The sequence below is a fragment of the Scyliorhinus canicula genome, chromosome 11, assembly GCF_902713615.1.
Source record: "Scyliorhinus canicula chromosome 11, sScyCan1.1, whole genome shotgun sequence".
Taxonomy (NCBI): Eukaryota; Metazoa; Chordata; class Chondrichthyes; order Carcharhiniformes; family Scyliorhinidae; genus Scyliorhinus; species Scyliorhinus canicula.
Window position 1 is genome coordinate 63,007,213 of NC_052156.1, and position 27,974 is coordinate 63,035,186.

At 48.0% G+C, this 27,974-nt stretch overlaps 1 protein-coding gene across 4 annotated transcripts in view; it reads left to right on the forward strand.

Annotated features, from left to right (window-relative positions):
- Positions 1–916: 916 nt before the first annotated feature.
- The window catches only part of LOC119973113 (serine/threonine-protein phosphatase 4 regulatory subunit 2-like), a 69,959-nt gene continuing 42,901 nt past the window's right edge, over positions 917–27,974 (forward strand). For 2 of the 4 annotated variants that reach the window (XM_038810677.1, XM_038810680.1), the window contains exons 1-2: positions 917–1,086; positions 1,232–1,313. In XM_038810677.1, coding sequence (XP_038666605.1) covers positions 1,053–1,086; positions 1,232–1,313 — 116 coding nt within the window. In that variant the 5' untranslated portion in view covers positions 917–1,052. Of the gene's footprint in view, positions 1,087–1,228; positions 1,314–27,974 lie in introns of all 4 variants that reach the window. The other 2 variants (XM_038810678.1, XM_038810676.1) reach the window with 2 other exon arrangements.

Sequence of the window (27,974 nt, forward strand, 5' to 3'; positions counted from 1 at the left end):
TCACACCGCAGTCTATACAACATTGGAAAGTGTGACTGTGCAAAAATCACGACTGGAGCAGAGCCACATTCAACACTCACTCACGCAGACAATACACATTTGCTGCTAACAAATCGGGATATGAGGCAACTGACCATGATTTTATTTTCAATCCAATGAGTCCAGATAGAATAGCTGTGGTGAAGTTGCTTGTGTGAAACTCCTCCTTGCCTGAACCTGTCTTGCACCAGATTGATACAGGAGTGAACGACAGATGTTGAACAAGGGTCACAAAAAGGCATCCTGAACCCGAAACGTTAGCTTCCTTCTCTCTCCGCAGATTGCTGTCAGACCTGCTGAGGTCGTGCAGCATTTTCTGATTTTGTTTCAGATTCCAGCATCCGCAGTCATTTGCTTTCATCTTAATGTTGAACCAGGGTTGCTGGAATAGACTCATATTCTGTGGCAGAATTCTGGGATAATTTCTCAAGAGACTTTCTGCCCAGGATCAAACTTTAAAGTTTCACATCAAATTCACACTGATCTCACATCTAACCCAAATTTCTGCTACACTGCAGCTACTGCTCTCTCCTGCTTCTTCTAACTCATGTGCATGGGCACAAACCTCCAGTACAATCATGTGACAGTTCCCTCTGGCTGCGTTTTTATTGTTGGGACATCCAGATAAAATACATTTATTTTCTAATGACTCCCTGTCTGTCAAAACGCAAGTTTGGTGTGTGTGTTGCTATTTTTCTGAACGGGACACAGGCTCACTTGGCTGCACTGGACATCACTTTCGCCATCGGCATGTGAGGAGGTGCGCATGCGCATGCGCGACGCTGCTCTCTGCCCCCGCGAGCTTGGCGGGCGGGCGCGATGACGTTAGCGAGCGCCTGGGCGCGATGACGTCAACGGGCGGCGCCATGTTGTATGTCTCACTCTGCGCCGCTGCCACTGACTGCTGAAGTCCGGGAGGAGGGGGGGATGCTGGGGGGAAACTTTATTTGGCGGTACTCTGGTTCCCGGTAACTGGCGCGGGGGGGGAATCGGTTTTTAGTTGCACCTCCAAGATGGAGCCTGAAAGCCTTTTAGAAGCTGTGGCAGGTCAGTGGCCCGCGGACGTTTGTTTGTTGGTGGTTTGTGTCTCCACAGCCGGCAGGAATCTGCTGCTTGACACTGGGCTGGAGAGCCTCGGCTTCCCTTTCCGTCCCCTTGATAACTGGCGCTCTTGTCTCTTTCCCACCAGCAGATTTCGAGAAGAAATCCAAGAAGGAAGTGTCGTCGCTGTTGGACCAGTTCCTTTGTCATGTCGCAAAGACTGGAGAAACCCTGTGAGTGAGAGTGGAAGGGCCTGAGTAGAGGAGGAAGAGAGCAGGGTACTGAGGCCAGATCTCGGCGGGAGGGGGAGGAAGCGGCGGGATTGAATCGCGACTGAAGGTGCTCGGCCGCACTTCACTCAGTCCAACAGTTTACCCTGGACTGGCCGGGAGGTTTGGGGGTGGGGGTGCCACTATTATTTTAAGCTCCGGATCGGTGACTCCCGGGTTTGAAATCACATTTCCCAGACACCTAACATGGGCACAATTGGTTGGTGTTTGGGGGGGGGGGGGGGGGAGAGAGGGTCGAGAGCATGCGGGAGGGCAGAGGGATTGGTGGTCTAGGGGAGGGCACTGGAGGAGTGGACGGAGGGACTGGTGGTCTGGGGGAATGGGCAGAGGGACTGGGGAATAGATGCAGGGACTGGGGGAAGTGGACACGAAGACTGTTGGTCTGATAAGAGGGACTGGGGAATGGATGAAGGGACTGGTGGTCTGGGGGAGTGGGCAGAGGGACTGGGGGAAGTGGACACAAGGACTGGTGGTCTGGGGAGGGGGAATGGATGAAGGGACTGGTGGTCTGGGGGAGTGGGCAGAGGGACTGGGGGAAGTGGACACGAGGACTGGGGGAGTGGGCAAAGGGACTGGGGGAAGTGGACACAATGACTGGTGGTTTGGGGGAGTGAGCAGAGGGACTGGTGGTCTGTGTGGGAAGTGGACAGAGAGACTTGTGGTCTGGAGAAGTGGACAGAGGAACTGGTGGTCTGGGGGAGTGGCTGGAGGGACTGGGGGAGTGAATTGAGTGACTGATGGTCTGTGGGGGAATTGTACAGAGGACTGGTGGCCTGTAGAAGTAGACAGACGGACTGGTGGTCTGGGAAGTGGACGGAGGGACTGGTGGTCTGGGGGAATGGGCAGAGGGACTGGGGGAATAGGTGCAGGGTCTGGGGGAAGTAGACACAGGGTCTGGGGGAAGTGGACACAGGGACTGGGGGAAGTGGACACAAGGACTGGTGGTCTGGGGAGAGGGACTGGGGGAATGGATGAAGGGATTGGTGGTCTGGGGAAGTGGGCAGAGGGACTGGGGGAAGTGGACACGAGGACTGGTGGAGTGGGCAGAGGGACTGGGAAAATGGATGAAGGGACTGGGGGAAGTGGACACAATGACTGGTTTAGGGGAGTGAGCAGAGGGACTGGTGGTCTGTGTGGGAAGTGGACAGAGGGACTTGTGGTCTGGAGAAGTGGACAGAGGAACTGATGGTCTGGGAGAGTGGCTGGAGGGACTGGGGGAGTGAATTGAGTGACTGATGGTCTGTGGGGGAATTGGACAGAGGACTGGTGGCCTGTAGAAGTAGACAGATGGACTGGTGGTCTGGGAAGTGGACGGAGAGACTGGTGGTCTGGGGGATTGGGCAGAGGGACTGGGGGAATAGATGCAGGGTTTGGGGGAAGTAGACACAGGGACTGGAGGAAGTGGACACAAGGACTGGTGGTCTGGGGAGAGGGACTGGGGGAATGGATGATGGGACTGGTGGTCTGGGGGAGTGGGGGAATAGATGCAGGGTCTGGGGGAAGTGGACCCAGGGACTGGGAGAAGTGGACACAAGGACTGGTGGTCTGGGGAGAGGGACTGGGAGAATGGATGAAGGGACTGGTGGTCTGGGGGAGTGGGCAGAGGGACTGGGGAAATGGATGAAGGGACTGGGGGAAGTGGACACAATGACTGGTGGTCTGGGGAGATGGACTGGGGGAATGGATGAAGGGATTGGTGGTCTGGGGAAGTGGACACGAGGACTGGTGGAGTGGGCAGAGGGACTGGGAAAATGGATGAAGGGACTGGGGGAAGTGGACACAATGACTGGTTTGGGGGAGTGAGCAGAGGGACTGGTGGTCTGTGTGGGAAGTGGGCAGAGGGACTTGTGGTTTGGAGAAGTGGACAGAGGAACTGGTGGTCTGGGGGAGTGGCTGGAGGGACTGGGGGAGTGAATTGAGTGACTGATGGTTTGTGGGGGAATTGGACAGAGGACTGGTGGCCTGTAGAAGTAGACAGACGGACTGGTGGTCTGGGAAGTGGACGGAGAGACTGGTGGTCTGGGGGAATAGATGCAGGGTCTGGGGGAAGTGGACACAAGGACTGGTGGTCTGGGGAGAGGGACTGGGGGAATGGATGAAGGGACTGGTGGTCTGGGGGAATAGATGCAGGGTCTGGGGGAAGTGGACACAGGGACTGGGGGAAGTGGACACAAGGGCTGGTGGTCTGGGGAGAGGAACTGGGGGAATGGATGAATGGACTGGTGGTCTGGGGGAGTGGGCAGAGGGACTGGGGAAATGGATGAAGGGACTGGGGGAAGTGGACACAATGACTGGTGGTTTGGGGGAGTGAGCAGAGGGACTGGTGGTCTGTGTGGGAAGTGGACAGAGGGACTTGTGGTCTGGAGAAGTGGACAGAGGGACTGGTGGTCTGGGGGAGTGGCTGGAGGGATTGGGGGAGTGAATTGAGTGACTGATGGTCTGTGGGGGAATTGGACAGAGGACTGGTGGCCTGTAGAAGTAGACAGACGGACTGGTGGTCTGGGAAGTGGACGGAGAGACTGGTGGTCTGGGGGAGTGGGCAGAGGGACTGGGGGAATAGATGCAGGGTCTGGGGGAAGTGGACAGAGGGCCTGGTGGCCTGGAGAAGTGGACAGAGGGACTGGTGGTCTGGAGAAGTGGACAGAGGGACTGGTGGTCTGGGGAGAGGGACTGGGGGAATGGATGAAGGGTCTGGGGGAGTGGGCAGAGGGACTGGGGGAAGTGGACACGAGGACTGTGGGAGTGGGCAGAGGGACTAGGGAAATGGATGAAGGGACTGGGAAGTGGAAACAATGACTGGTGGTTTGGGGGAGTGAGCAGAGGGACTGGTGGTCTGTGTGGGAAGTGGACAGAGGGACTTGTGGTCTGGAGAAGTGGACAGAGGGACTTGTGGTCTGGAGAAGTGGACAGAGGGACTTGTGGTCTGGAGAAGTGGACAGAGGGACTTGTGGTCTGGAGAAGTGGACAGAGGGACTTGTGGTCTGGAGAAGTGGACAGAGGGACTTGTGGTCTGGAGAAGTGGACAGAGGGACTTGTGGTCTGGAGAAGTGGACAGAGGGACTTGTGGTCTGGAGAAGTGGACAGAGGGACTTGTGGTCTGGAGAAGTGGACAGAGGGACTTGTGGTCTGGAGAAGTGGACAGAGGGACTTGTGGTCTGGAGAAGTGGACAGAGGGACTTGTGGTCTGGAGAAGTGGACAGAGGGACTTGTGGTCTGGAGAAGTGGACAGAGGGACTTGTCTGGAGAAGTGGACGGAGGGACTGGTGGTCTGGGGGAGTGGACGGTGGGACTGGTGGTCTGGGGGAGTGGACGGAGGGACTGGTGGCCTGGGGGAGTGGACGGAGGGACTGGTGGTCTGGGGGAGTGGACGGAGGGACTAGTCTGGGGGAGTGGATGGAGGGACTAGTCTGGGGGAGTGGATGGAGGGACTGGTAGTCTGTGGGGGAGTGGTTGGAGGGACTGATGGTCTATGGGGAAAGTGGACAGAGGACTGGGCAGAGGGAGGGGTGGTCTGGGGTAGAAGTTGACGGAGTGGTGGTCTGGGGGGAAGTGGACGGAGTGACTGGTAGTCTGGCGGTAAGTGGACAGAGGGACTGGTGGTCTGGGGTAGAAGTTGACAGAAGGAGTGGTGGTCTGGGGGGAGAGGGACTGGTGGTCTGGGGAAAGGGGACAGAGGTACTGGGGGAATAGATGGAGGCTCTGGTGGAAGTGGACAGAGGGCCTGGTGGCCTGGAGAAGTGGACAGATGGACTGGTGGTCTGGGGGAGTGGATGGAGGGACTGGTGGTCTGTGGGGAAATTGGATGAAGGGACTGGTGGTCTGTGGAGGAAGTGGACAGAGGGACTGGTAGTCTGGAGAAGTGGACAGAGGGACTGGTAGTCTGGAGAAGTGGACAGAGGGACTGGTGGTCCAGAGAAGTGGGCAGAGGGACTGGTGGTCCAGAGAAGTGGACAGAGGGACTGGTAATCCAGAGAAGTGGACAGAGGGACTAGTAGTCTGGAGCAGTGGACAGAGGGACTGGTAATCCAGAGAAATGGACAGAGGGACTAGTAGTCTGGAGCAGTGGATGGAGGGGATGGTGGATGGAGGGGATGGTGGTCTGGGGGAGTGGACGGAGGGACTGGTGGTCTGGGGGAGTGGACAGAGGGGCTGGTGGTCTGGGGGAGTGGGGGAGTGGACGGAGGGACTGGTGGTCTGGGGGAGTGGACGGAGGGACTGGTGGTCTGTGGGGGAGTGGTTGGAGGGACTGATGGTCTATGGCGGAAGTGGACAGAGGACTGGGGGACTGGACAGACGCAGGGGTGGTCTGGGGTAGAAGTTGACAGAGGGAGTGGTGGTCTGGGGGTAAGTGGATGGAGGGTCTGTGGGGGAAGTGGATGGAGGAACTGGTGGTCTGTGGGGGAAGTGGACGGAGGGACTGGTAGTCTGTGGGGAAGTGGATAGAGGGACTGGTGGTCTGGGGTAGAAGTTGACAGAAGGAGTGGTGGTCTGGGGGGAAGGGGACAGAGGGACTGGTGGTCTGGGGGAGTGGATGGAGGGACTGGTGGTCTGGGGGAAGAGGACAGACGTACTCGTGGTCCTTCGGACAGAGGGACTGGTGGTCTGGGGGAGTGGACGGTGGCGCTGGGGGTGGAGTGGACGAAGGCACTGGGGGAGAGTGGATGGAGGCGCTGTGGGGGAATGGATGGAGGGACTGTGGAGAGAGTGGACGGAGGCACTGTGTGGGGAGTGGACGGAGGCAGTGTGGGGAGTGGACGGAGGCACTGTGTGGGGAGTGGACGGAGGCACTGTGTGGGGAGTGGACGGAGGCACTGTGTGGGGAGTGGACGGAGGCACTGTGTGGGGAGTGGACGGAGGCACTGTGTGGGGAGTGGACGGAGGCACTGTGTGGGGAGTGGACGGAGGCACTGTGTGGGGAGTGGACGGAGGCACTGTGTGGGGAGTGGACGGAGGCACTGTGTGGGGAGTGGACGGAGGCACTGTGTGGGGAGTGGACGGAGGCACTGTGTGGGGAGTGGACGGAGGCACTGTGTGGGGAGTGGACGGAGGCACTGTGTGGGGAGTGGACGGAGGCACTGTGTGGGGAGTGGACGGAGGCACTGTGTGGGGAGTGGACGGAGGCACTGTGTGGGGAGTGGACGGAGGCACTGTGTGGGGAGTGGACGGAGGCACTGTGTGGGGAGTGGACGGAGGCACTGTGTGGGGAGTGGACGGAGGCACTGTGTGGGGAGTGGACGGAGGCACTGTGTGGGGAGTGGACGGAGGCACTGTGTGGGGAGTGGACGGAGGCACTGTGTGGGGAGTGGACGGAGGCACTGTGTGGGGAGTGGACGGAGGCACTGTGTGGGGAGTGGACGGAGGCACTGTGTGGGGAGTGGACGGAGGCACTGTGTGGGGAGTGGACGGAGGCACTGTGTGGGGAGTGGACGGAGGCACTGTGTGGGGAGTGGACGGAGGCACTGTGTGGGGAGTGGACGGAGGCACTGTGTGGGGAGTGGACGGAGGCACTTTGTGGGGAGTGGACGGAGGCACTGTGTGGGGAGTGGACGGAGGCACTGTGTGGGGAGTGGACGGAGGCACTGTGTGGGGAGTGGACGGAGGCACTGTGTGGGGAGTGGACGGAGGCACTGTGTGGGGAGTGGACGGAGGCACTGTGTGGGGAGTGGACGGAGGCACTGTGTGGGGAGTGGACGGAGGCACTGTGTGGGGAGTGGACGGAGGCACTGTGTGGGGAGTGGGCGGAGGCACTGTGTGGGGAGTGGGCGGAGGCACTGTGTGGGGAGTGGGCGGAGGCACATGTGGGGTGGAGTGGACGGAGGCACATGTGGGGTGGGGTGGACGGAGGCACATGTGGGGTGGGGTGGAGTGGACGGAGGCACATGTGGGGTGGAGTGGACGGAGGCACATGTGGGGTGGGGTGGACGGAGGCACATGTGGGGTGGAGTGGACGGAGGCACATGTGGGGTGGGGTGGACGGAGGCACATGTGGGGTGGGGTGGAGTGGACGGAGGCACATGTGGGGTGGAGTGGACGGAGGCACATGTGGGGTGGGGTGGACGGAGGCACATGTGGGGTGGGGTGGACGGAGGCACATGTGGGGTGGGGTGGACGGAGGCACATGTGGGGTGGGGTGGACGGAGGCACATGTGGGGTGGGGTGGACGGAGGCACATGTGGGGTGGGGTGGACGGAGGCACATGTGGGGTGGGGTGGACGGAGGCACATGTGGGGTGGGGTGGACGGAGGCACATGTGGGGTGGGGTGGACGGAGGCACATGTGGGGTGGGGTGGACGGAGGCACATGTGGGGTGGGGTGGACGGAGGCACATGTGGGGTGGGGTGGACGGAGGCACATGTGGGGTGGGGTGGACGGAGGCACATGTGGGGTGGGGTGGACGGAGGCACATGTGGGGTGGGGTGGACGGAGGCACATGTGGGGTGGGGTGGACGGAGGCACATGTGGGGTGGAATGGACAGAGGCACATGTGGAGGGGGGGTCGGCGGAGGCACTGTGGGGCAGGGTAGTGGACGGAGGCACTGTGCGGGGGGAGGGGGTAGTGGACGGAGGCGCTGTGGGGGAGGGGCCTGTGTACAGTGGTTGCACAAAGGTGCTGCTGTTGGCTTTCAGCAGTTGAGGGTGGTTTCCACTTCAGTGTCAAACTTCAACCTTTTCTAACTGAAACTGGGATCAATAATTTTTCTCAAATGCAAATAGATTAAATTTGTGTTTAAAGCCGATAAGGGAATGTAAATTCTGTTTTTCTGCTCCTTCTCAATCCCCACATTCTCTGATTAATGATCAGCCTTGGTCTGTGAGAATGCATTGAAACATTTACATTGTAAACAGGAGGCGGAGGAGCACCCCATGCAGAATTGAAAGTTTTGTCCGATTCAGGAATAGAAAAATGAAACAATACATTTTGAAATATGAAGAATCTGTATTGTTAATGTTTTGCTAGTGAAAAAACGTTTATTTCCTGAGGGCATAAATCAACTTAGACCCAATTTATGTTAACTTTAAGTCAGGAATGGGATTCTTTCTCTCTTTGTTTTTAATAAATTGACCTTCAGTGTCTTCATGGTGAGAAGTTTGACAGAAAATGGAGTTCAATGGGAAGCCCTTCAACTTTATTTGTCTCTCTGTCTCCTCCCAGATTTAAGGAAGCATGTTAAACAAGCTTGATCCATGGGTTTATCATAGTTAAAACCTAAGCAGGCCCTGAGCGAGTGGCTTGCTCAGATTTTAAGCCCGGACTTGATTTGAATATTTTCCCCGGAAATCCCTGGGCTTCACCTATGTTCGACTGCTGCTGGATGCCCAGGATCAGGTAGTTGGGAAGAAGGAAGAAATATTTGGCTCCCTTCGCTCCCCCACCCCTGGTGGCCCCTCCCTCCTTCCCTCTCTTAGCTCTTCCCTCCCCCACTCCCAAACCTCCTCTTCAGCCCCCTCCTTCTTCTCCCCTCTAGACCTAACCCCTTCTCGTGAGTCTGAAACCTCGAGATGCACTTGTTCCCATTGATTGGAGCTGAAGCCCAATTTGAGCTGTTGGCTCCCTTGCCGGTATCCTCATGGATATGGCAAAACGTTAGCCTTGCTTTGAATATTTCTGTGAATGCAATGCTTTATAGATTCACATCAAACCTGTAGTTTGAGAGTTATTTTCTCGGTTCCACTGAGAAGCATAAAATAGTTTGTACTTTAGACCTGGTGTTGTAAGTCGAAGCTTTGGTTTGCATTGTTTCAGGATTTTGAGAACTTTTGGACTGATTTGGTCGCTGCAGGAAATCTGCAATATATCTGCCAATCATTGTGTAAATTTATGTTGGCTTTCTATTTTAAAGTGCAGTCTATGTCAGTAAAACACCATTGGAGAGATTGCTGAAGGGGTGTGAAGAAGCAGGACCATCCACTCAAACAGGAGCTCTTTTTGTTTGATCAGAACAATTAATTTGCTTGAAATTTGTCTTTCACATTGTATGGTTTATGTGCCTGGCTTTTCAACTGTTTGCAGTTTGTGCTTGGTATAACATGGCAAATGCTTCATGGATGTTTATTACTCTGCTGCCCTACAACAGCTGATTTATGCTTCAGTTGTGTTTGAGTTAGATAAGAAGAATTGGTTGTGTTTTCTATGTTTTTGATTGTATAGGTGTGGAAAGATAATTGTGTTGAAAGCTAAACTGACCAGTGGGCAACATTCATTTATTAGATATTTAATAATATCTAATTATTTTCTAATTATTAAATAATTACATATTAAGGTGTGGAATCCGTCACTCTGTTTTCTAATCAGGACTTCAAAGTTGCTCTGTGCTTGTGACCCAGAGCGGATGTGGGTTCAGCTCAGTTCAGAGTTTGAGAGTTTATTCGGCCTCCTACGACATCTTATGTTAGATTAGCTTTGGATTTTATTTTTTAAATCCTGTGTTTGTGGAACAAGGCTAATTATCATTACCTTTTTTAAAATTGGTGTTACGCTGTTGCAGTTGTAACTCTTGGGCCTATTGAAGCTAAAGATTTCAGGTTGAAACCCCATTCAAGTATTTGACATCGGCTTGGTTAACATGTTGTGCTTTAAATGAAGTATTATAATGACAGCTGCCCTGCATTAAAGATTCCATGACACTTTAAGGAAGAGCAATGAACGATCTGTGTCATGGTCAAACATTCTCTTTCAACTAAAATAGACCAGTTGTATCAAAGTAAGAGATGTCCCCCATGTGCCGATTTCAGCCAGGGCATTGGCGATATGCTGCAGTCAGCTTCAGTGCTGCTAGACTGCAGTGGGGGAAAAAAATTAGCCTGAAACTTCACTCCTAATCACTATCCAGAAAGCTGGCAGGCAAAGTGTGTACATTGGGTGAAGGCAAGATCTGTGCTGCTGGTGTCCACAAACGTTTCGAAGAAGGAGACGGTCAGCAACTGTCATATTGGTAGGTTCCTGTACGGCAGTTAAAGGCATTGTTTTGAGAATAATAAACACCTACATTCAGATATTCCCAAGTGATCACACACCCCATGAGGGTTTTAACTTTGCAGCTGAGCAATTATACTTCAGTAATACAGTTCTGTTCCCTAAAATCCGAGCACAGGAGAAGGTGGCCCTTTGGCTGATTGTCCTTGTGTCATTTGCTAGAGCTATTAATTTAGTCCCATTCTTTTGCTCCTTCCAAATAGTCCAATCAATCTTTTTCCTTAAAGCATTTATCCAGTTCATTTTGGATACTACTGTTGAATCTGCTGAAAAGTTTCTCCATGTCACCTTGGTTCTTGTGCCATTTACCTTAAATCGGTGTCTTCCGTCTCCCACTTGAAACATTTTCTCCTTCTCTACCAAAACCGTTTTTGATTTTTACACCTCTCTATTAAATCTCTGCTTGCCACCCCTGCTTTACACCACCTAGTCCAAGAACAACCCGAGTTTCTACAGTCTCTGCTTCTAACCAAGAGCCTCATTCCTGCTCGCATTCTGGTAAATCTGCCTACATCCTCTCGGCCTTGACATGCTCCTTAGTATGATGTCCAGAATTGAACATGGCACTACAGAGGGGGTGTAACCCGTCTCTTGTGTTGCATCACTTCCTTGCTTTTGTACTCCTTTTTGTGTCTCCGGCTTTTTCAATAGTTTTCTTAATTTGCCATTCCGCCTTGAACGATTTGTCCACATACACTCAATTCTCTTAATTCCTGCCTGTGTTTTAAAATTATACCATTTATTTCATATTTTCCTCTCTTCATTCATCCTACCAAAATGCAATTTTTCAAACTGTTAGTTTTCATCTGTCATGTGTCTGTCCATTTTTATCAACTAATCCCCCTGAACCGTTGCTAGCCTCTTCTCTCTTTACTAAGCTTCCAACTTTGAAATGGTATAACCCAGGTTTGGGCATACCCAAGTCCAGCTCATTAAAATATTAAGGAGAGCAGTGATCTTAATACTGACGACTATATACCTCCCTCCACTCTTATTTTAAAAAAACCCTCCCTATTTTTTTGTTTTCTGTCCCTGAGGCAGTTATGTATCCATGCTGCTACTGTGCCTATCTCTGGGGTGTGCATATGCAGACAAATGATAACATCTAGCAAAATGTATTTGAGATGACATAACATCTTTACACTACACTTCATATATTTTATATCAGCCAGTATATAACTTCATATAGCATTAATGATTTTGATATTTACTTTGACACCATTTGTGATTACATTGGTCCAGTAAACTCTGAGATTAAGCCTGCCTTTTGTTTGGAATTGGGATTCTGACTATTCCGTTATTACTCTACCTAAGCATCCAAGTATATTCAGTTTGCTACTTGCGCTATTTTTTGTCACAGGCAGGTAAATGACCTGTTTTATGACTGAAAATTTCAGGAACAGCATTCTTCTCTGATCGACATCCAATTGTGGTAATTTGTGCAAGCTATATGATCTCTAGGCTAGCACTGAAACAAATCGCATTATCAGCATAACCTCTGCATGTGGTGGAGGTCTGCAGTTTGGGGAATAGAATGTAAAGTGGATCATTCAAGAATATTTAAAGTATATTTACTTTGTTTGGAAAAATAACTTTGTAGATAGGTATGTTTTCCAATAGTTTAGTTGTCTTACCCTCATTGGATAATTGAGCAAATGTGCCATGTGGCTGGCGATGGAGTTATTAGACACCCGCGAGGTCTCTTTGTGCTGCCAACTGTAGCTGCCAGCAGAAGTTCATCTGAGCATTTTACCTTCATGATGTGTTTCAAAGTACATATTTATTTACTCAGTGCAGCTTTAATTGTTGTGAAGAGGTGGCTCACAGCCCTTTTATGGCCAGATAGTCGTGGCCTATTATGAGCTGTTTACTGAAATGACAAGAAAATGTAGGAGTTGCATGTATGAAGTTAATTTTGATGTTTCTTTACAGGTTTTCCTCTCCCCACCCCACCACCACCAAGTTTGAAAACTAGCTGTTGCATGGAACTGGATTTTGCAGTTTCGCTTTTGAAACGTGGTCTATTTGAATAAAAATGACAGTTTATGGTGCAACATTGGGTATCTATAAATGCCCAAGCTTTCAATGTGACCTCAAGTGACGATAAGCTGCAATTTTGCACCTTGTATGTATTTTTAAAATCAGCTTCTGTGATGATGGCAATGACCAGATCTTCTGTCAGCGGCAGATTTGGAGAACACGCTGCTGACCATGTCTAAAACTGCCCCGCAGGTCGCTGTAACACCGGGACTTTCCTGTTCCAACTTTAATCCAGCGACGAGCCGACTGGAGAGGCCTAGTCGTGAAGAACAGCTGCAGCAAAGCCATGCCCCCTTTCTCATTGTGAACTGAAGACACGCCCCTTCAGTTCTGTCTTCAGTTTGTTTGACTTGCAGTGTTTTTAAATTTCCCTGTCTTTGTTAGGTTCTTCCTTCCCTCCCCAATATCACACCTAACAAGCCTCACCCCGATGCCACAGCTCAGCCTCCACCTGCAACGCCTGCCAATGCTCGTAACTCTTCGGCAGTGGCTGGCCTCCCTGGCACCCCTTGGCAATGGAAGTAAGAGCAGGAATAGACCATTTGGCTCATTGAGTCTGCTCCACTCAAGCAGATCATGGTTGATCATCTGCCTCAATTACATTTTTCCTTGTTACCCCTTGATGCAATTAGCATCCAGAATGATGATTGAGCTTCCATAATCCTCTGGGGTAGGAATTTCCCACCCTCTGAGTGAAGAACTCTTCTTGTCAGTCTTAAATGACCTACGTCTTATTCTGACACTGTGCCCCCCCCTCCCCCCCAGTTCTAGGTTCACAAACTAGGGGGGAAATATCCAATCTACATCTACCCTGTCATGCCCTTGTAAGCAATTTATACGTTTCAGTGAGATCACCCCTCACTTTTTTGAAATTAGAGAATACAGGCCCAGTCTCAGTCTTTCCAAAAAAAAAGACAATGATTACACCCCAGGGATTAGTTTGTTGAAATTGCGATGCATTCCCTCCATGGCAAGTATATCCTTAGATAAGGAGACCAAAACTGTACACATTACTCCAGATGCAGAATCAGCACAGCTCTTTCCAATTACAGCAAGACTACTCCTTCACTCAAATCCCCTTATGATAAAGGCCAACATACCGTTTGCTTTCCGAATTGTTTGCTGCACTTACCTGGTAACTTTTGGTGACTCACGATCAAGGACACTTGGGTCCCTTTCGACGTCAGCACTTCTCACCATTTGAGACCTTAACTAGGTCGAAGTAGACTTCACCAACTCCACCAAAAGTCGATCAAATTTGTTCAGCATGATCGCCCCTTGACAAAACCATGCTAACTATCCTTGATTAATCTTTGCCTCTCCAAGTGGAGTTTAACTATAAGCTTCTTGATTTTTACTTGATCTGACATATTTTGTAGAGTCTTTTCTGATTCTGCAAAATGGCGCTGTGGTCAGCTCACTGCAAGTTTTTGTAATTGCCTCCAGTTTTTACCCCTGTAAATTCGTCGTATTAATTGAGTGCATACTCCTTTCTTCACTGGGAGATGGGCAATCAGACATGTTTCTAGCCTGATGCTTCCAACTATCAGCTGGAAAATTTAGCTTCCTTGAAGTTTTATTAAATTTGTTCATGGGATGTGGGCATGATTGGAAGGCCAGCATCTATAGCCAAGCTCCAGATTCCCTGGAGTAGGTGATGGTGAGATGGAGGTATACCCATAGTGCTTTTAGGAAAGGAGTCTGACCCTGGGACAGTTAGGGTATTTCCAAGTCAAGATTGAGTGTGGCTTGAAGGGTAACTTAAAGGTGGTGGTGTTCCCTGCCCGTGTTCTCCTTATTGGTAAAGATTTGGAAGATGCTGTTCAAGGAACCTTGGTGAGTTGATGAAGTTGCTGAATCTTGCACCATGGAGATGATGGACAGGCTTTGAGGAGTCAGGAGGTGAATTACTTGCAGCCTCCCAGCCTCTTAACCCGCTCTTGTTGTCACGATATAGGGCTGGTCTGCTTTAATTTTCAGCTCAATGGTAACCCCAGCCCTCTAGAATGTTGCCGCTGGTGGGTAGTGGTAAACCATCTGTTTCAATCTTCCATTGAATGTCGAGAGATGGTTTGATTCTCTCTTGTTGGAGGTGATAATTGCTTGACACTTGTGCAGAGCAAATGTTTACTTGCCACTTAACCCAAACTTGAATGTTGTCCGGGTCTTGCTGCATTTGGATGTGGACTTCCTTGCTATCTGAGGAGTTGTGAATGGTGCTGAGCACTCTGCATCACTAGTGACCTGAGGTAAAAGGGTGTTTGATGAAGCAGCTGAAGATGGTTGGGCCTGGGGTATGATCCCGAGGAACTCCTTCAACAGTATCCTAGGGCTCACATGTCTTGCCTCTGACAGCCACAGCCATCTTAATTTGTTCCAGGTAAGACTCCAATTAGTGGAGTGTTTTTCCTCCGGATTCCCATTGACCTCAAACTTGGTCTGCTTGATGCCACATTCAGTCAAATCATTTCTTGATGTAAAGGACAGTCATTCTGACCTCCCCTCTAACATTCAGCTGATTTGTCTATGGTTGGACAAATGCTATAATGGAGTCTGGATTCGAGGTGTGCTAGTGAAATCCAAACTGAATGTCAGAGTATAGTACTGAGGCTATTGTTATAATCTCCAATAGTGACCAACAATTTTTATATCTCTCTCTCATAACATCAATGATGAGTCAAGCGCCATATCCCGTTCGTACGAGGGCATCTTTCAGTGTTTGTAGATGTCTGTTAGGTTCCTCCTCCTCTGAGCAGATCCTGTGTATACAGAGTACTTGTCCATATGGGATGCCTTCTTTAGTGTGTTTAGGGTGGAAGTTGGAGAAGTGGAGCATCGTTAGGTTATCCGTGGGCTTGCGGTAAAGCAAGTGCTGAGGCGACCCTGCTTGATGGAGATGAGTGTGTCCAAGAATGCAACCGATTTTGGAGAGTAGTCCATGGTGAGTCTGATGGTGGGATGGAACTTATTGATGTCATCGTGTAGTCGTTACAGTGATTCTTCGCCGTGAATCCAAAGGAAAAAAATGTCATCGATGTATCTGGTGTATAATGTCGGTTGAAGGTCCTGTGCGGTGAGGAGGTCTTGTTCAAACTTGCACATGAAGATGTTAGCGAATTGAGGTGCAAATTTGGTCCCCATGGCTGTTTCATGTATCTGGATGAAGAACTTGTTGTCGAAGGTGAAGACGTTGTGATCTAGAATGAAGCGGATGAGTTATAGAATTGCGTCTGGAAATTGGCAGTTGTCAGTGTTGAGTATGGAGGCTGTTGCAGCAATGCCGTCGTCATGGGGGATGCTGGTGTAGAGTGCCGAGATGCCCATTGTGACGAGGAATGTTCCTGGTTCAACTGGACCATGGGTGCTGAGTTTCTGTAAGAAGTCCGTCGTATCGCAACAGAAGCTGGGCGTTCCTTGTACGATGGGTTTCAAAATGCCGTCGATGTAACAAGAAAGGTTCTTGCACAGGGTCCCATTGCCTGATACGATGCAATGGCCTGGTCTGTTGGCCTTGTGTATTTTTGGGAGACAGTAGCGATCTCCAATGCGGGGAGTACATGGGATGATAGCACGTAGGTGCTCTGGCGGCCTGGATCCAAGGTCTTGATCAATCTGTTGAGTTGGCGGGTGTGTTCTTTGGTCGGATCTGCGGGTAAATGACTGCAGTGTTCCTGGTTGTTGAGTTGTTAGTACACTTTACGGTGGTCCGTTCTGTTCAGTATGACGGCAGTACCTCCTTTGACTGCTGGTTTTATGATGATATTGCTGTTGGTCTTGAGAACGTGGATGGCGTAGCGTTATGCTTGGGTGACGTTCGGGGCTGTCTTGTGAATGCGACTGCTGAATTTGGCATTATCGCGGCTCCTCACGGCTTGAGCATACATGTCGGGTCTAGGGCAATGGCCTTCCGGAGGGGTCCAATTCAACTCTTTTCTCTTTGGTTGCTGTACCGCAGATCTCTTGGTCTGCTCTTCCGGCTCATTGGTTGTCTCGTTGGGTTTGCTGTTGGCCTTTTGGGGTCTCTGGAAGAACTCCCGGAGCCTCATTCACCTGATGAATTCCTCCGTGTCTGCCGCGAGACTGATGGGGTCCATTTTGGTGGTGGTGCAGAAATTGAGCCCTCTGCTGAGGACTTCGATTTCGTCTGGTTGAAGGGTGTAGTCTGATAAGTTGACAATAGATTTTCCTGTATTGTTTTCTACTGGGGTACCGGGCGAGGCTTGGTTGCTGCTGGTGGTGATGCTGAGTTTCTCAAGCTTCCTGTTCTTGGTGTGCTTATAGGTTAGGGTTGTTTCATCTGTTCGGCAGTGTCCTGCAGTTGGTCTGCTGTGTCCTAAGCGCAAGTTGAGGATATGGACTCCACCTTGGTATTCAGGTTGCGGCGTCTGCTGTAGAGCTGGTGTATGAGGTGGTTGAGCAGTGTGAGAGAGGTGCGATGGCAGTGTCTATCAGCGTAGTCTGTGTTGTAGGTCGGCCTGAGTGGGTTTGTGATTTGTAGTCCTTTCGGGATCTTGTCTGCTTTTTTGCATCTTTGTAGAAAGCTAGAGATTCAAAACAAACCTGTTGGACTTTAACCTGGTGTTGTAAGACTTCTTGTTTTTTCTCAGTAACACAGTCATAGCCACATTACCTACACTTTGTCACAGCTGTCAAAGTATGAGCAGAGTTTTTAGAGCAAGCCGTTGGAGGTAGATTGACCTGAAGCTGCCTCAGTGAAACGGGAGCTCTTAATAAAAGGATCTATTTTTTCAGCTTTGTGGTTAGTGAACATTAACCAGGCAGAGAAATGTCTCCTGGAAGAGCTACACAATTGTAATATTGTTGGGTTAGCACAGTGGGGGAGGTATGCTCTTTCCTGAGTGCCCTCTTCACTTAATACTGTTTCAGCTGTCGTATCTTCCCAGTGCGCGTGGAATTACACACATCGAACTGCAAGTCAGTAGTTAATGCACAAAACATTTGGCACAAAATGAGACCGTGAATTCACTTAAAAGGCAAAGGCCCCATTTGTTTAGTTAAGTGCCCATAGTCACCAAATCAAGCTCAAAAAAACCTTGTACAAGTGCCTGGAAAAAGGGAAACCTAGCAGTTTTGGCAAGCTACAAGAATAAAACTGACAATGAAAGTAATAAGTGCAAAATGGAATGAAATTTTCAAGGATTATTAAAGCAAAGAGAACTTTTTAAAAATATATTCCAAGGGGCAAAAGGGGTATTATAAAGACAAATGCAAACAAAACAATAATAGATATTAAGGAGATGGCTGAATTTGTAATTATTATTACCTCATTGCTTCCCAGTCATGAGTCACTTTGTCAAAAATCCTTCTATTGTATTATTTGGTCAATACATTTGCACCATATTAAAGATTTTCACAGTAACTTGATTGCAGGGTTAACGTAAGCCTACTTGTGACACTAATAAAGATTACTATTATTAAAAAGATGCTATTTTGGGGGTGTTAATTTCAAGTTTCTGAGGAAGGCTGAGCATTTTTCTCAGAACTTAATCACAGCCCCAAAATTGTTTTATCACAATCTAATGATTTTTAAAAAAGTAGTTATATGATGGTTCCCATTTCTCATTGAGAAAGCTGAGGAGATGTTTATTTGGTGCCATAATATTGACATTGTTTTGCAACTTTGATTGAGACCAGCTAAGAGAACTTGGACTGAGGATCAGTACCACACCAAATAGTGTGTTATGAATTATCATTAGTTCCTGAATTAGCCTGTGATGCAAACATTTTCTGGACATTAGCATGTGAAGTGCGCACTTCCAAGTTGCCTCGATAATTTTTTTTTATAAATGTTTTTTATTCAGTTTTCATGTTTTATATTGAACAAATTACAAATTGTTAGAGAGAGAGAAAAAAAAAAGAACACGCAAAAATTAACATATATATTTACAGGTAAGCATCTTCGTAATAATAACTGTGGCCTCCCCCCTTTAGCCGGCATACATATTTTACATTCCCCAATATGGCCGAGGCACATGTTTATTGGCATTTATTTACAGTTTGGTTTTGGGCCTTAGCTAGCCGTCAAACCCCCATAACAAACCCGTAGCCCCCCCCCACCGCAACCTTCCCCCGATTCCCATCCATTTTCCCCTGATTCTTGGCAACCCGACTATTCTTCCTCTTGTTCGTTGGCCACAAACAGGTCCCGGAACAATTGCATGAATGGCTCCCACGTTCTGTGGAAGCCGTCGCCCGACCCTCGGATGGCGAATTTGATTTTCTCCATTTGGAGAGATTCCGAGAGGTCGGACAGCCAGTCTGCAGCTCTGGGCGGTGCTGCTGACTGCCAGCCAAACAGGATTCTACGGCGGGCGATCATGGAGGCAAAGGCAAGGGCGTCCGCCCTCCTCCCCAGGAATAGATCTGGCTGGTCTGAAGCCCTGAAGACCGCCACTATCGGGCATGGCTCCACCCTCACCCCCACCACTTTGGACATAGCCTCGAAGAAGGCTGTCCAGTACTCCACAAGTCTGGGGCAAGACCAGGACATGTGGGCGTGGTTGGCCGGGTCTCTTTGGCACCGTTCGCATCTGTCCTCCACCTCCGGGAAGAACCTGCTCATACGGTTTCTTGTTAAGTGGGCTCTATGTACCACTTTAAGTTGCGTCAGGCTGAGCCTTGCGCACGTGGAGGTGGAGTTGACCCTATGTAGTGCTTCGCTCCAGAGTCCCCACCCTATCTCCATCCCCAGGTTGTCCTCCCATTTCCTCCTTGTTGCGCCCAGTACGGTGTTGTCCCTTTCTACCAGTCGGTCATACAAGTCGCTACAGTTCCCTTTCTCTAGGATACTTGCGTCCAGTAGGTCTTCCAGTAGTGTCTGTCGTGGCGGTTGTGGGTACGTCCTTGTCTCCTTTCGTAGGAAGTCTTTGAGCTGGAGGTACCGCAGCTCGTTCCCCCCAGCTAGCCGAAATTTCTCTGTCAGTTCGTCCAGTGTTGCGATCCTGTCGTCCATGTATAGGTCCCTGATTGTCAGTGTCCCCCCCCGTCCTGTCTCCACCTTTTGAAGGTGGCGTCAGTCAGTGCTGGTGTGAACCTATGGTTGTTGCAGATGGGAGCCTTGTCCGACATTTTGGTCAGGCCAAATTGCTGCCGCAGTTGGTTCCAGGATTGGAGAGTGGCTGTCACCACTGGGCTGCTGGAGTGTTTTTTGGGTGGGGATGGGAGTGCTGCCGTGGCGAGGGCCCGGAGGGAGGTCCCCATGCAGGAGGCCTCCTCCGCACGCACCCACTCGGCTTCTGGCTCCTGGATCCATCCCCTTACTCGCTCGGCTGTTGCCGCCCAGTTGTAGAATTGTAGATTCGGGAGAGCTAGCCCCCCCCTGGATTTTGTTTTTTGTAGGACCTTCTTTGGGATCCTAGCATTTTTACCCCCCCCATACGAACGCCATGATAAGTTTGTCCAGCACTTTGAAGAAGGCCTTGGGGATGTAGATCGGAATGGATCTAAACAGGAAGAGGAACCTGGGCAATACGTTCATTTTGATCGTCTGGACTCTCCCCGTGAGGGAGAGTGGGAGTGTGTTCCATCTTTGCAGGTCCTTTTTTACTTCCTCCGCCTGGCTGGTGAGGTTCCATTTGTGGATCCCTTTCCAGTCATGGGCTATTTGGATCCCCAGGTAGTGGAATTTATGTCGGGCTTGTTTGAACGGCAGCCCCTTTAGTGCTGCCGCCCCCCCCCCCCTTGCTGGTATACTGGGAAGATCTCGCTTTTGCTCATGTTGAGTTTGTAGCCCGAGAAGGCTCCAAACTCTTTCAGGAGCGCGATGATTCCGTCCATGCTGCTTTGTGGGTCCGAGATGTAGAGGAGCAGATCATCTGCATAGAGTGAGACTCTGTGCTCTCCGCCTCCCCTTCGGATGCCTCGATAATATTGATCAAATTCCCACTCCCACACCCTGTGCCCGCGTTGTTGGGCCTCACAAAGCATGTATACCTAAGAGCTTTTAGGTGTACAAGAGCAAGAATAGATTGTTGTGATCCCTGTCAAGTGGTATCTCATCAGCAGGAAATTTGATTTTTTTGAGTGAAATTTGAAACTGTGCATTTATGGGTGCAGATGTTCATTACTCTGATGTGCACAATATGGTGGCTGGAGTCTAGATAGCATTTGTTTTCTTAAAAATACATCATGTTGACATTTGAAATTTGTCCAAAAACGTGGATCAGGAGTTTAAAGGGCTCGATTCTCAACTAATTTTTACCTCTTTCTGAGGTGGTAATTGAATGTTTTAATTCTGAAATGAATCACAGAAAAAGAGCCATTAATCTCTCAACTGTTGACATTTTTATAAGTGCAAAATGCTAAGATTGAGAGATGAGTTCAGATGGTCTAAATATCGCATTGTACAATAATAAAGACCAGAAAATGCAACACCTGTAGAGAGCGAATGCTTCAGGTTCATGACCATTCACCAGAATGGTAAAATGGTCATCCATGACTGATAGAGACTTGTGTTTTTTGTTCCATTCCAAGTCCAAGGGAAAATTAGGTGCGAGAAACCATTAGACACAAAGAATATTGGACGAAGATATGTGACATATAAGCAGACTTGTCTGTGACATATAAGCAAGATGTTGTTGTTCAATTTGAGCAAGTACCTTGGGGAAGAGGACTAATTTTAGTATTCTGCAGCAGGAAAAACAGTTTCCCAAGATGTCTGTTTCAAAAGGGCTGCTGTCTAAAACTGTGGTTCTCAAACCTTTTCATTTGCGGACCACTTGGGTGGGGTAAAAGACCTCCCAGATCACCAACTGGTCCTAAACATCCACTTTTGCCTCCCACTGCAAGTAAACCTATCAGAATTAATGAAAATTATAGCCATTTTCTTTTTTAATATACTGAATATAATAAATTGATATGAATTTTATTATTCAATGTTAACTAATCCATTCATGCCAGAAACAAAAGTTCAGACATATTCCTATATCTAAGATGTTACCCAGATAAATTCCCCTTCAATGGGGAAAATTTACTTTGAATGCAATGCAGCTGTTTGTACACCCTTGATGGTGCCAAGCATGTTGCACAATCTGCTGTGTCGAGTATTTATTGCAGCACCGAGTAAGGCATGCTCAACTGCTGGCAGCCATGATTGTACTAACGGCATTGGCATCTCTCCCAACAGCGTGGTGGTGAGGGTGTAGGGGAGGGATTTTGCAATATACTACATGCTGTAAACTGAAAGCTTAACTTGGAAATGTGTTTATATTATGTAGATTAGTGGTTTTATAACCTTAGTGTAAGGGTTGTAACTGTTCATAGAATCATAGAATTTACAGTGCAGATGGAGGCCATTCGGCCCATCAAGTCTGCAGCGGCTCTTGGAAAGAGCACCCCACTTGTGCCCATGCCTTCACCCTAACCCAGTAACCCCACCTAACGTTTTGGACATGGGGCAATTTAGCATGGCCAATCCACCTAACCTGCCGACCTTTGGAACAATTCCTCAAGAACTACCCAAAGGGGATCAGTGCTGAGAAATATAGAACATAATGACAAATGGGCAGCAGACTGATCTATGACATCAGGGATTCCATCAGGATGTAAGCCAGTGGTTTCAAGTAAACTAGAGCTGTGAGTTGAATGCTAAGATTTAGAATATTTTGAGTTTAGATTTTCTTTGCATTGGGTCCAGAACTGAGTTGCTAGAACACTATAATCACAATGAGAAAATTCAGTCATCTCAAGCAAAACTTTTTTTAAACATGACAAAATTCTCCCCTATTGGGTGCAAAATCCATTGTTCTTTAAGTTTCTATCGAGCTCCACACCCTTGTGCCTTCTGCAGGCCGGTTGGTAGGTTTTTAACCATTTTGGGGGGTTTCTTTGGCCCATTATTTATATATCCAGAATCTGGTTCCTTTCTCAAAGACATTCAGCTCAGTAGTAGGAACCTGCCACCAAAATAACCTGGTACTTTGGTTTCATATAGGGTCTGAGATATATAATCTAAGGAACAAACCTTAAATGCAAATATTTAGTTCTTGGTGCTGCTGTTACACCTGCACCATAACCTCATGGTTGAATTCAGGGCCATTTTAATGTTCCATCCCACCTCGGAATTTCCCTTGCACAATATCTCGGTTTTCCTACTGTTTACTTGTAGTGGGTTCGGGATATTGGATAGCCTTCATTCTATTTTTGATCAAGTAACAGACTCGGTTCCTAAACTGGACAAGTCTAACTTTTGTTTAACCCTTTCACATAACATCAATGATGTGTCTTGGTCTATAGAGCTTTAAAGGATGCAAATTCTCTTACTGTAGTTTTACCTTTTTAAGTTAGCAGTTTTTCAGTTTATTTTTCATGTAATCAGTTACTTTTTGGTCTTTTCTTGGGATCCCAACATCAACATGCATTGGCATGCAATAATTGCTTTGTCTCTTCGCCTGAAGTATAATTCCTACATGTTCCTGCAGCTGGATAATTAGTTAGCCTGAACTTGCAATTCGGACAGTTGACTTGGACATGACTGCTATAGGAAATTGAAAGGACTGGCCATATTTTCCTTTCACTTGACATTTCTTTTAACATGGATGTTATGATAGAAGTTGAATTGCCCATAGAAACACTTAGTTTCAGCATTTGATGCCAACCATTTGGCACAAATAGTCCATGTTAGCATAGTCTTAAAAATTAATTGTACTCTCATTTTCAGATGTTTTGCAAATTTAGGCATCACTTCCCCATGGCCTATATTTTCAATCATTGGTGGGATAAACCCCATCCAAACACTCATCTCCCAAGATTGTTTCATTCCTTCTGAATAAAATCTTGTTATTTCTCTACTGAAGTTGCTGGGTCTGTATTGTGAGCTATTGCCATGCAGATTGTGCTTTGTTTTTTTCGTAATCAAATCTTATTTTCCATTTGTGTTCTTGACAAGAATGGAATCCCTCAACTGTGTGTCTAGAAATACCACTTAATTACAAAAAAGTGGAAGCCATCCCTAAACATGTCCGCTAACACAGGCCCAAACATGGAGTGATCAGTCAGCTGTCAGAGTCTAAGATGATCAGGGGGATAGATAGAGTAGACAGTCAGAGACTTTAATTTAAGGTGAATGGTGGAAGATAGGGGGGGGGATGTCAGAGGTAGGTTTTTTACCCAGTGAATAGTGGGGGCATGAAATGCACTGCCTGTGGAAGTAGTTGAGTCGGAAACATTAGGGGCCTTCAAGCGGCTATTGGATAGGTACATGGATTACGGTAGAATGATGGGGTGTAGATTAATTTGTTCTTAATCCAGGATAAAAGTTCGGCACAACATCGTGGGCCGAAGAGCCTGTTCTGTGCTGTACTTTTCTATGTTCTATAAGTGTTACAATCCCCTGAGAGGCAGATTTTAAAGAGATTCAAATTTTTAGTGACCAACGTAAAGGATTCACCCAGCAAGATTTCAAGTTTTGAAACATTTACAGCACCAAACTAAAATCAACGTTGACTAAACATTACTTATGAGGCAACTAACTCTAAACTGCAGAAAAACATCCTTTATTAGCATTTTAACATACTTGAAAACCTCATGCTGCATTTCTACGTCACTGCACACTCCGCAGTCTTTGCAAAACATTGTCCAGATTTGCTCCCAGCTTCAAATAGGCTTGCTTCACCCTGTTTCACTGAGTCATAACATTCAGTGACTGTCAAAGGTCCGTTTCCTCAGAGAAAAATCTCAACCTGGCCTCCAGCACTATGGCTCACCATGATTCCATCCCTCAGCCATGCCGGGATAGACCTTCCAGTGGTCTTAGATTTCCATAGGTTTCACCTCTTTGTGAGAATCTTTTCACTTGCCTTCTGTCTGGGAACTAGAGGCACGAATAGCCTTTTTCCTTTTGATGAATGACGCTACTCCCTGCCCCTCTCTCCAGAATACACACTCTTTATACCCCTTGTCTCTATCCAGAGCTTTTGTGAAATCTACACAAAGCAAGAATAACTTTTCTTTGTTCAGGTGTCAAATATGGCACTTGGGTTTCAGTAAGTGATTACCTGGGCCTACTATCCCCATGGTAAACTTTATCTGATCAGTCACTGAGCAGAGCCCAATACAACTTCACACCATCCCCCTTTTAGTTTAAATTAAAATAGACGAGTGCCAAGCATAACTATTTTATTAAACCTTGCATTCATTATACTGTCTTTAAATTTTGTTCAGAATTAGGATAGGGCTCATCTCAGCAGAGCCAGTTGAAAGACTCGTACAGTTTTGGAACGGAGCAGCAGGATAATTGTAGAAGCAGGCAATCTAGTTCTGTTTTGCTGCTAATTCAGCCTTTGGAGCTTGTCAGCATCAAGCGGCAGGAATCCGGTTATTTGAAATAAATAAAATCCACCAGACGAGTGGGCTTTGTTTGAAATTGATTAAATATGTTATTGTAAACAAGCTGCAGGAACCATTTTGAAGACTACAGCAAAGTGTTGCAGAAGAACTGTGATGATGAATTCAAATGCTGAATCCAGTGAAATTGTATTGATTTGATCGTTTCCTCCTATAGAAAGCTTTTTAAAAAAAAACAATTCTGTGCCTCTTTCCTGAATGAAAAGTGTTTTGTGTCATGAACCTATTTCTATGGCAGACTGACATTTATCAAGGAGTTAGGGAGGTGCTTCGACCAAGCTTGCTTCCCTTCCAAATGGCAGAATTCTACTCCCAGTAGCACTGTGCAACAGGCCAGAAATAACCTGGAACGGCAAGGCAGCTTTAATTAACTGGAACCTTGCGAAACACTAATTTGCAGACTTCAGCTGTGCCAGTGCCATATAATTTTAAAGCGCAGATTATGCTGCTATTTTTCATGTACTTATTTCTTGGCAGCGGTTTGACAGCTGCATAGATTATATTTCATGAGTTTAAAAAGTTACAAATTTATAGTTTTTAATTTCTATGGAAGAGTTGTTATGCAGGATGAATGCTGAACGTTTTTTGTTTTATACTGAAAGTACACCATCTTGTAATTGTACTGGTTAAGTTGTATGAGAGTGATCTCATTCTGGGATTGTGCAGCAGAATGAACTTTGGAGTAGAGAGCAACTGCTGCAGGCTTGGTGGCATGAAAACTACGCCCATCTTTTTATCCTGTTAACATGTGGGCAGGTGGTCAAGCTAATATCCCCAGCAATTGGATCACCTTTGTTAGCATCTGTTATCTTTGTGGGTAATCACCTGTAATGGGTATGCTTCAGAATCTATGCTAACTTGGAGCTCCTATTTGTTGTCAGAAGCTTTCATAATGAGTTCCCAGTTCTTGATCAAACAGCCCAGTTGAGATAAGAAACTGGGCTACTCTGATTTTAATTGACCCTGTGACTGTGATGGGAGAACCCAATAATTAATGTGAATAGCCATACAAGTGCAGTTTGAGATGAGACTTTGTATCGCATCTTTTACAGTTCAAATCTTAGCATTATGAAATCTGACCTAATTACATGCAACATTTTATTAGGAATTGCAGCCACTTGTTGAATAAAAACAGCTCTTAATCCATGATCTTGTCTCCGAGCGTGCACAAATATAGATTTAGATGCAACAGGGCCATAGGTCTGGCATAATTGGACATAATGGGAAGCAAGGTAATTGTCCCCGTTTTATAGCCAAACTATCTGCCCTCTGCTCCTGGTTTCTGATAAACGAGTGTCCAGAAACCATGGTCTCTTGGAGGTGATTAATGGGATATTGTGCATCATTAATCCATGCTTCTGTCGGCCCTCAAGTGGAGACTAGCTTCTGCCCCAGGAGGAAGATAAATGGAATCCAGGAGACACTTTTTCTTTGCAGGTGGGTACGGTCCACTGGAAAGGAGTGGGTGGGGTTCGGGCCTTGGGGAAGGGCAGGTGGGGTGGGGGGAGGTTCTGGCCTTGGGAAAGGAGTGAGGGGAGGTTCGGGCCTTGGAGAGAGATACAAGTGTGTTTGTGTGTGGGAGGATGTGAGTGTGACTGAGAGAGGGGTGAGTGAGAGATGTACATGTGTGCATGTGATCGAGAAAAAGACGTGTGAAGGAGGGATGTGTGTGTCCCATATTAGAATCCGCTGTCCAGCATCAATCCTCCCATGAAAAATGACAAAGAGTAAGACTTGCATATTTTTAATCAGGGAACTTTTAAATCATTACCAGATTAATATATGCACAGATATAGCTAGATAAGACTTTTTTTACGCTTGATTTCTGTGTTCACGCCTATTTCACATCAAAACAAAGGGCACTGACATTATGAAAATGCTTGGGGCACCCAAATTCGTTTTGGTGATCACGAGGCATTCTGCGGCTTAAGGTTTGGGAAACTCTGCCCTACACTATGAAGAGAAAAGTGGGAGGGACAGTTGCAGTATAGTGGTCAATTGCTACTGTGTTACTATTTGCAGAAGAGTGTAATTACAACATGGTAAATCTCTGTAAACAGAATTATCAGTGTGACCATAGAGGAGGTTCCCAGCATCAATCTTCAGCCAATACGATTCACTCCACATGTTATGAAGAATCAACTGAAAGCACTGGATACTGCAAAGTCTGACAATATTCCAGCGATACGACTGAACAATAGTACTGCCTTGACATCAAGGCAGCATTTGACCGAGAAATCAGGAGCCGTAGCAAAACTGGAGTCAATGGAAATCTCCACTGGTTGGAGTCGTACCTAGCACAGCAGAAGGTGGGTGTGGTGGTTGGAGGTCACTCATCTCAGTTCCAGGGCATCACTGCAGGAGTTCCTCAGGGTAGTGTCCTGGGCCCAACCATCTTCAGCTGCCTCATTTAAAAAAAAAATTTAGAGTACCCAATTTGTTTTTTCCAATTAAGGGGCAATTTAGCGTGGCCAATCCACCGGGCCTGCACATCTTTGGGTTCTGGGGGTGAAACCCATGCAAACACTGGGAGAATGTGCAAACTCCACACTGACCCAGAGCCAGGATCGAACCTGGGACCTCAGCGTCGTGAGGCAGCAGGGCTAACCACTGCGCCACCATGCTGCCCCCTCAGCTGCCTCATTAATGACCTCTCTTCCATCATAAGGTCAGAAGTGTGATGTTCGTACATGATTCCACAATGTTCATCATTCGCGGTGACTCAGTTCACGTTCAATCGCAGCAAGATCTGGACAATATCCAGGCTTGAGCTGACAAGTAACATTCGTGCCACACATGTACCAGGTAATGACCATCTCCTACAAGACGCGGTCCAACTATCGCCCCATGACATTCAAAGGCATTACCATAGCTGAATTCCCCACTATTAACCAACTATTACCATTGATCAGAAACTGACCTGGACTAACCATATTAATACTGTGGCTGCCAGGGCAGTTCAAAGGCTAGTAATCCTATGACAAATAACTTCCCGCCTGTCCACCACCTGCAAGGCACAACACGGTGTGTGTAATGGAATACTCTGCGATTGCCTGGATGAGTGCAGCTCCAACACTCCAGAAGCTCGACACCATCCAGAATAAAGCAGCCTGCTTGATTGCTACGCCCTCCACGAACATTCAATCCCTTCAGCACTGACAGAGTGGCAGCCGTGTGTACCATCTACAAGGTGCACTGCAGTAACTCTCCAAGGTTCCTCAGGCAGT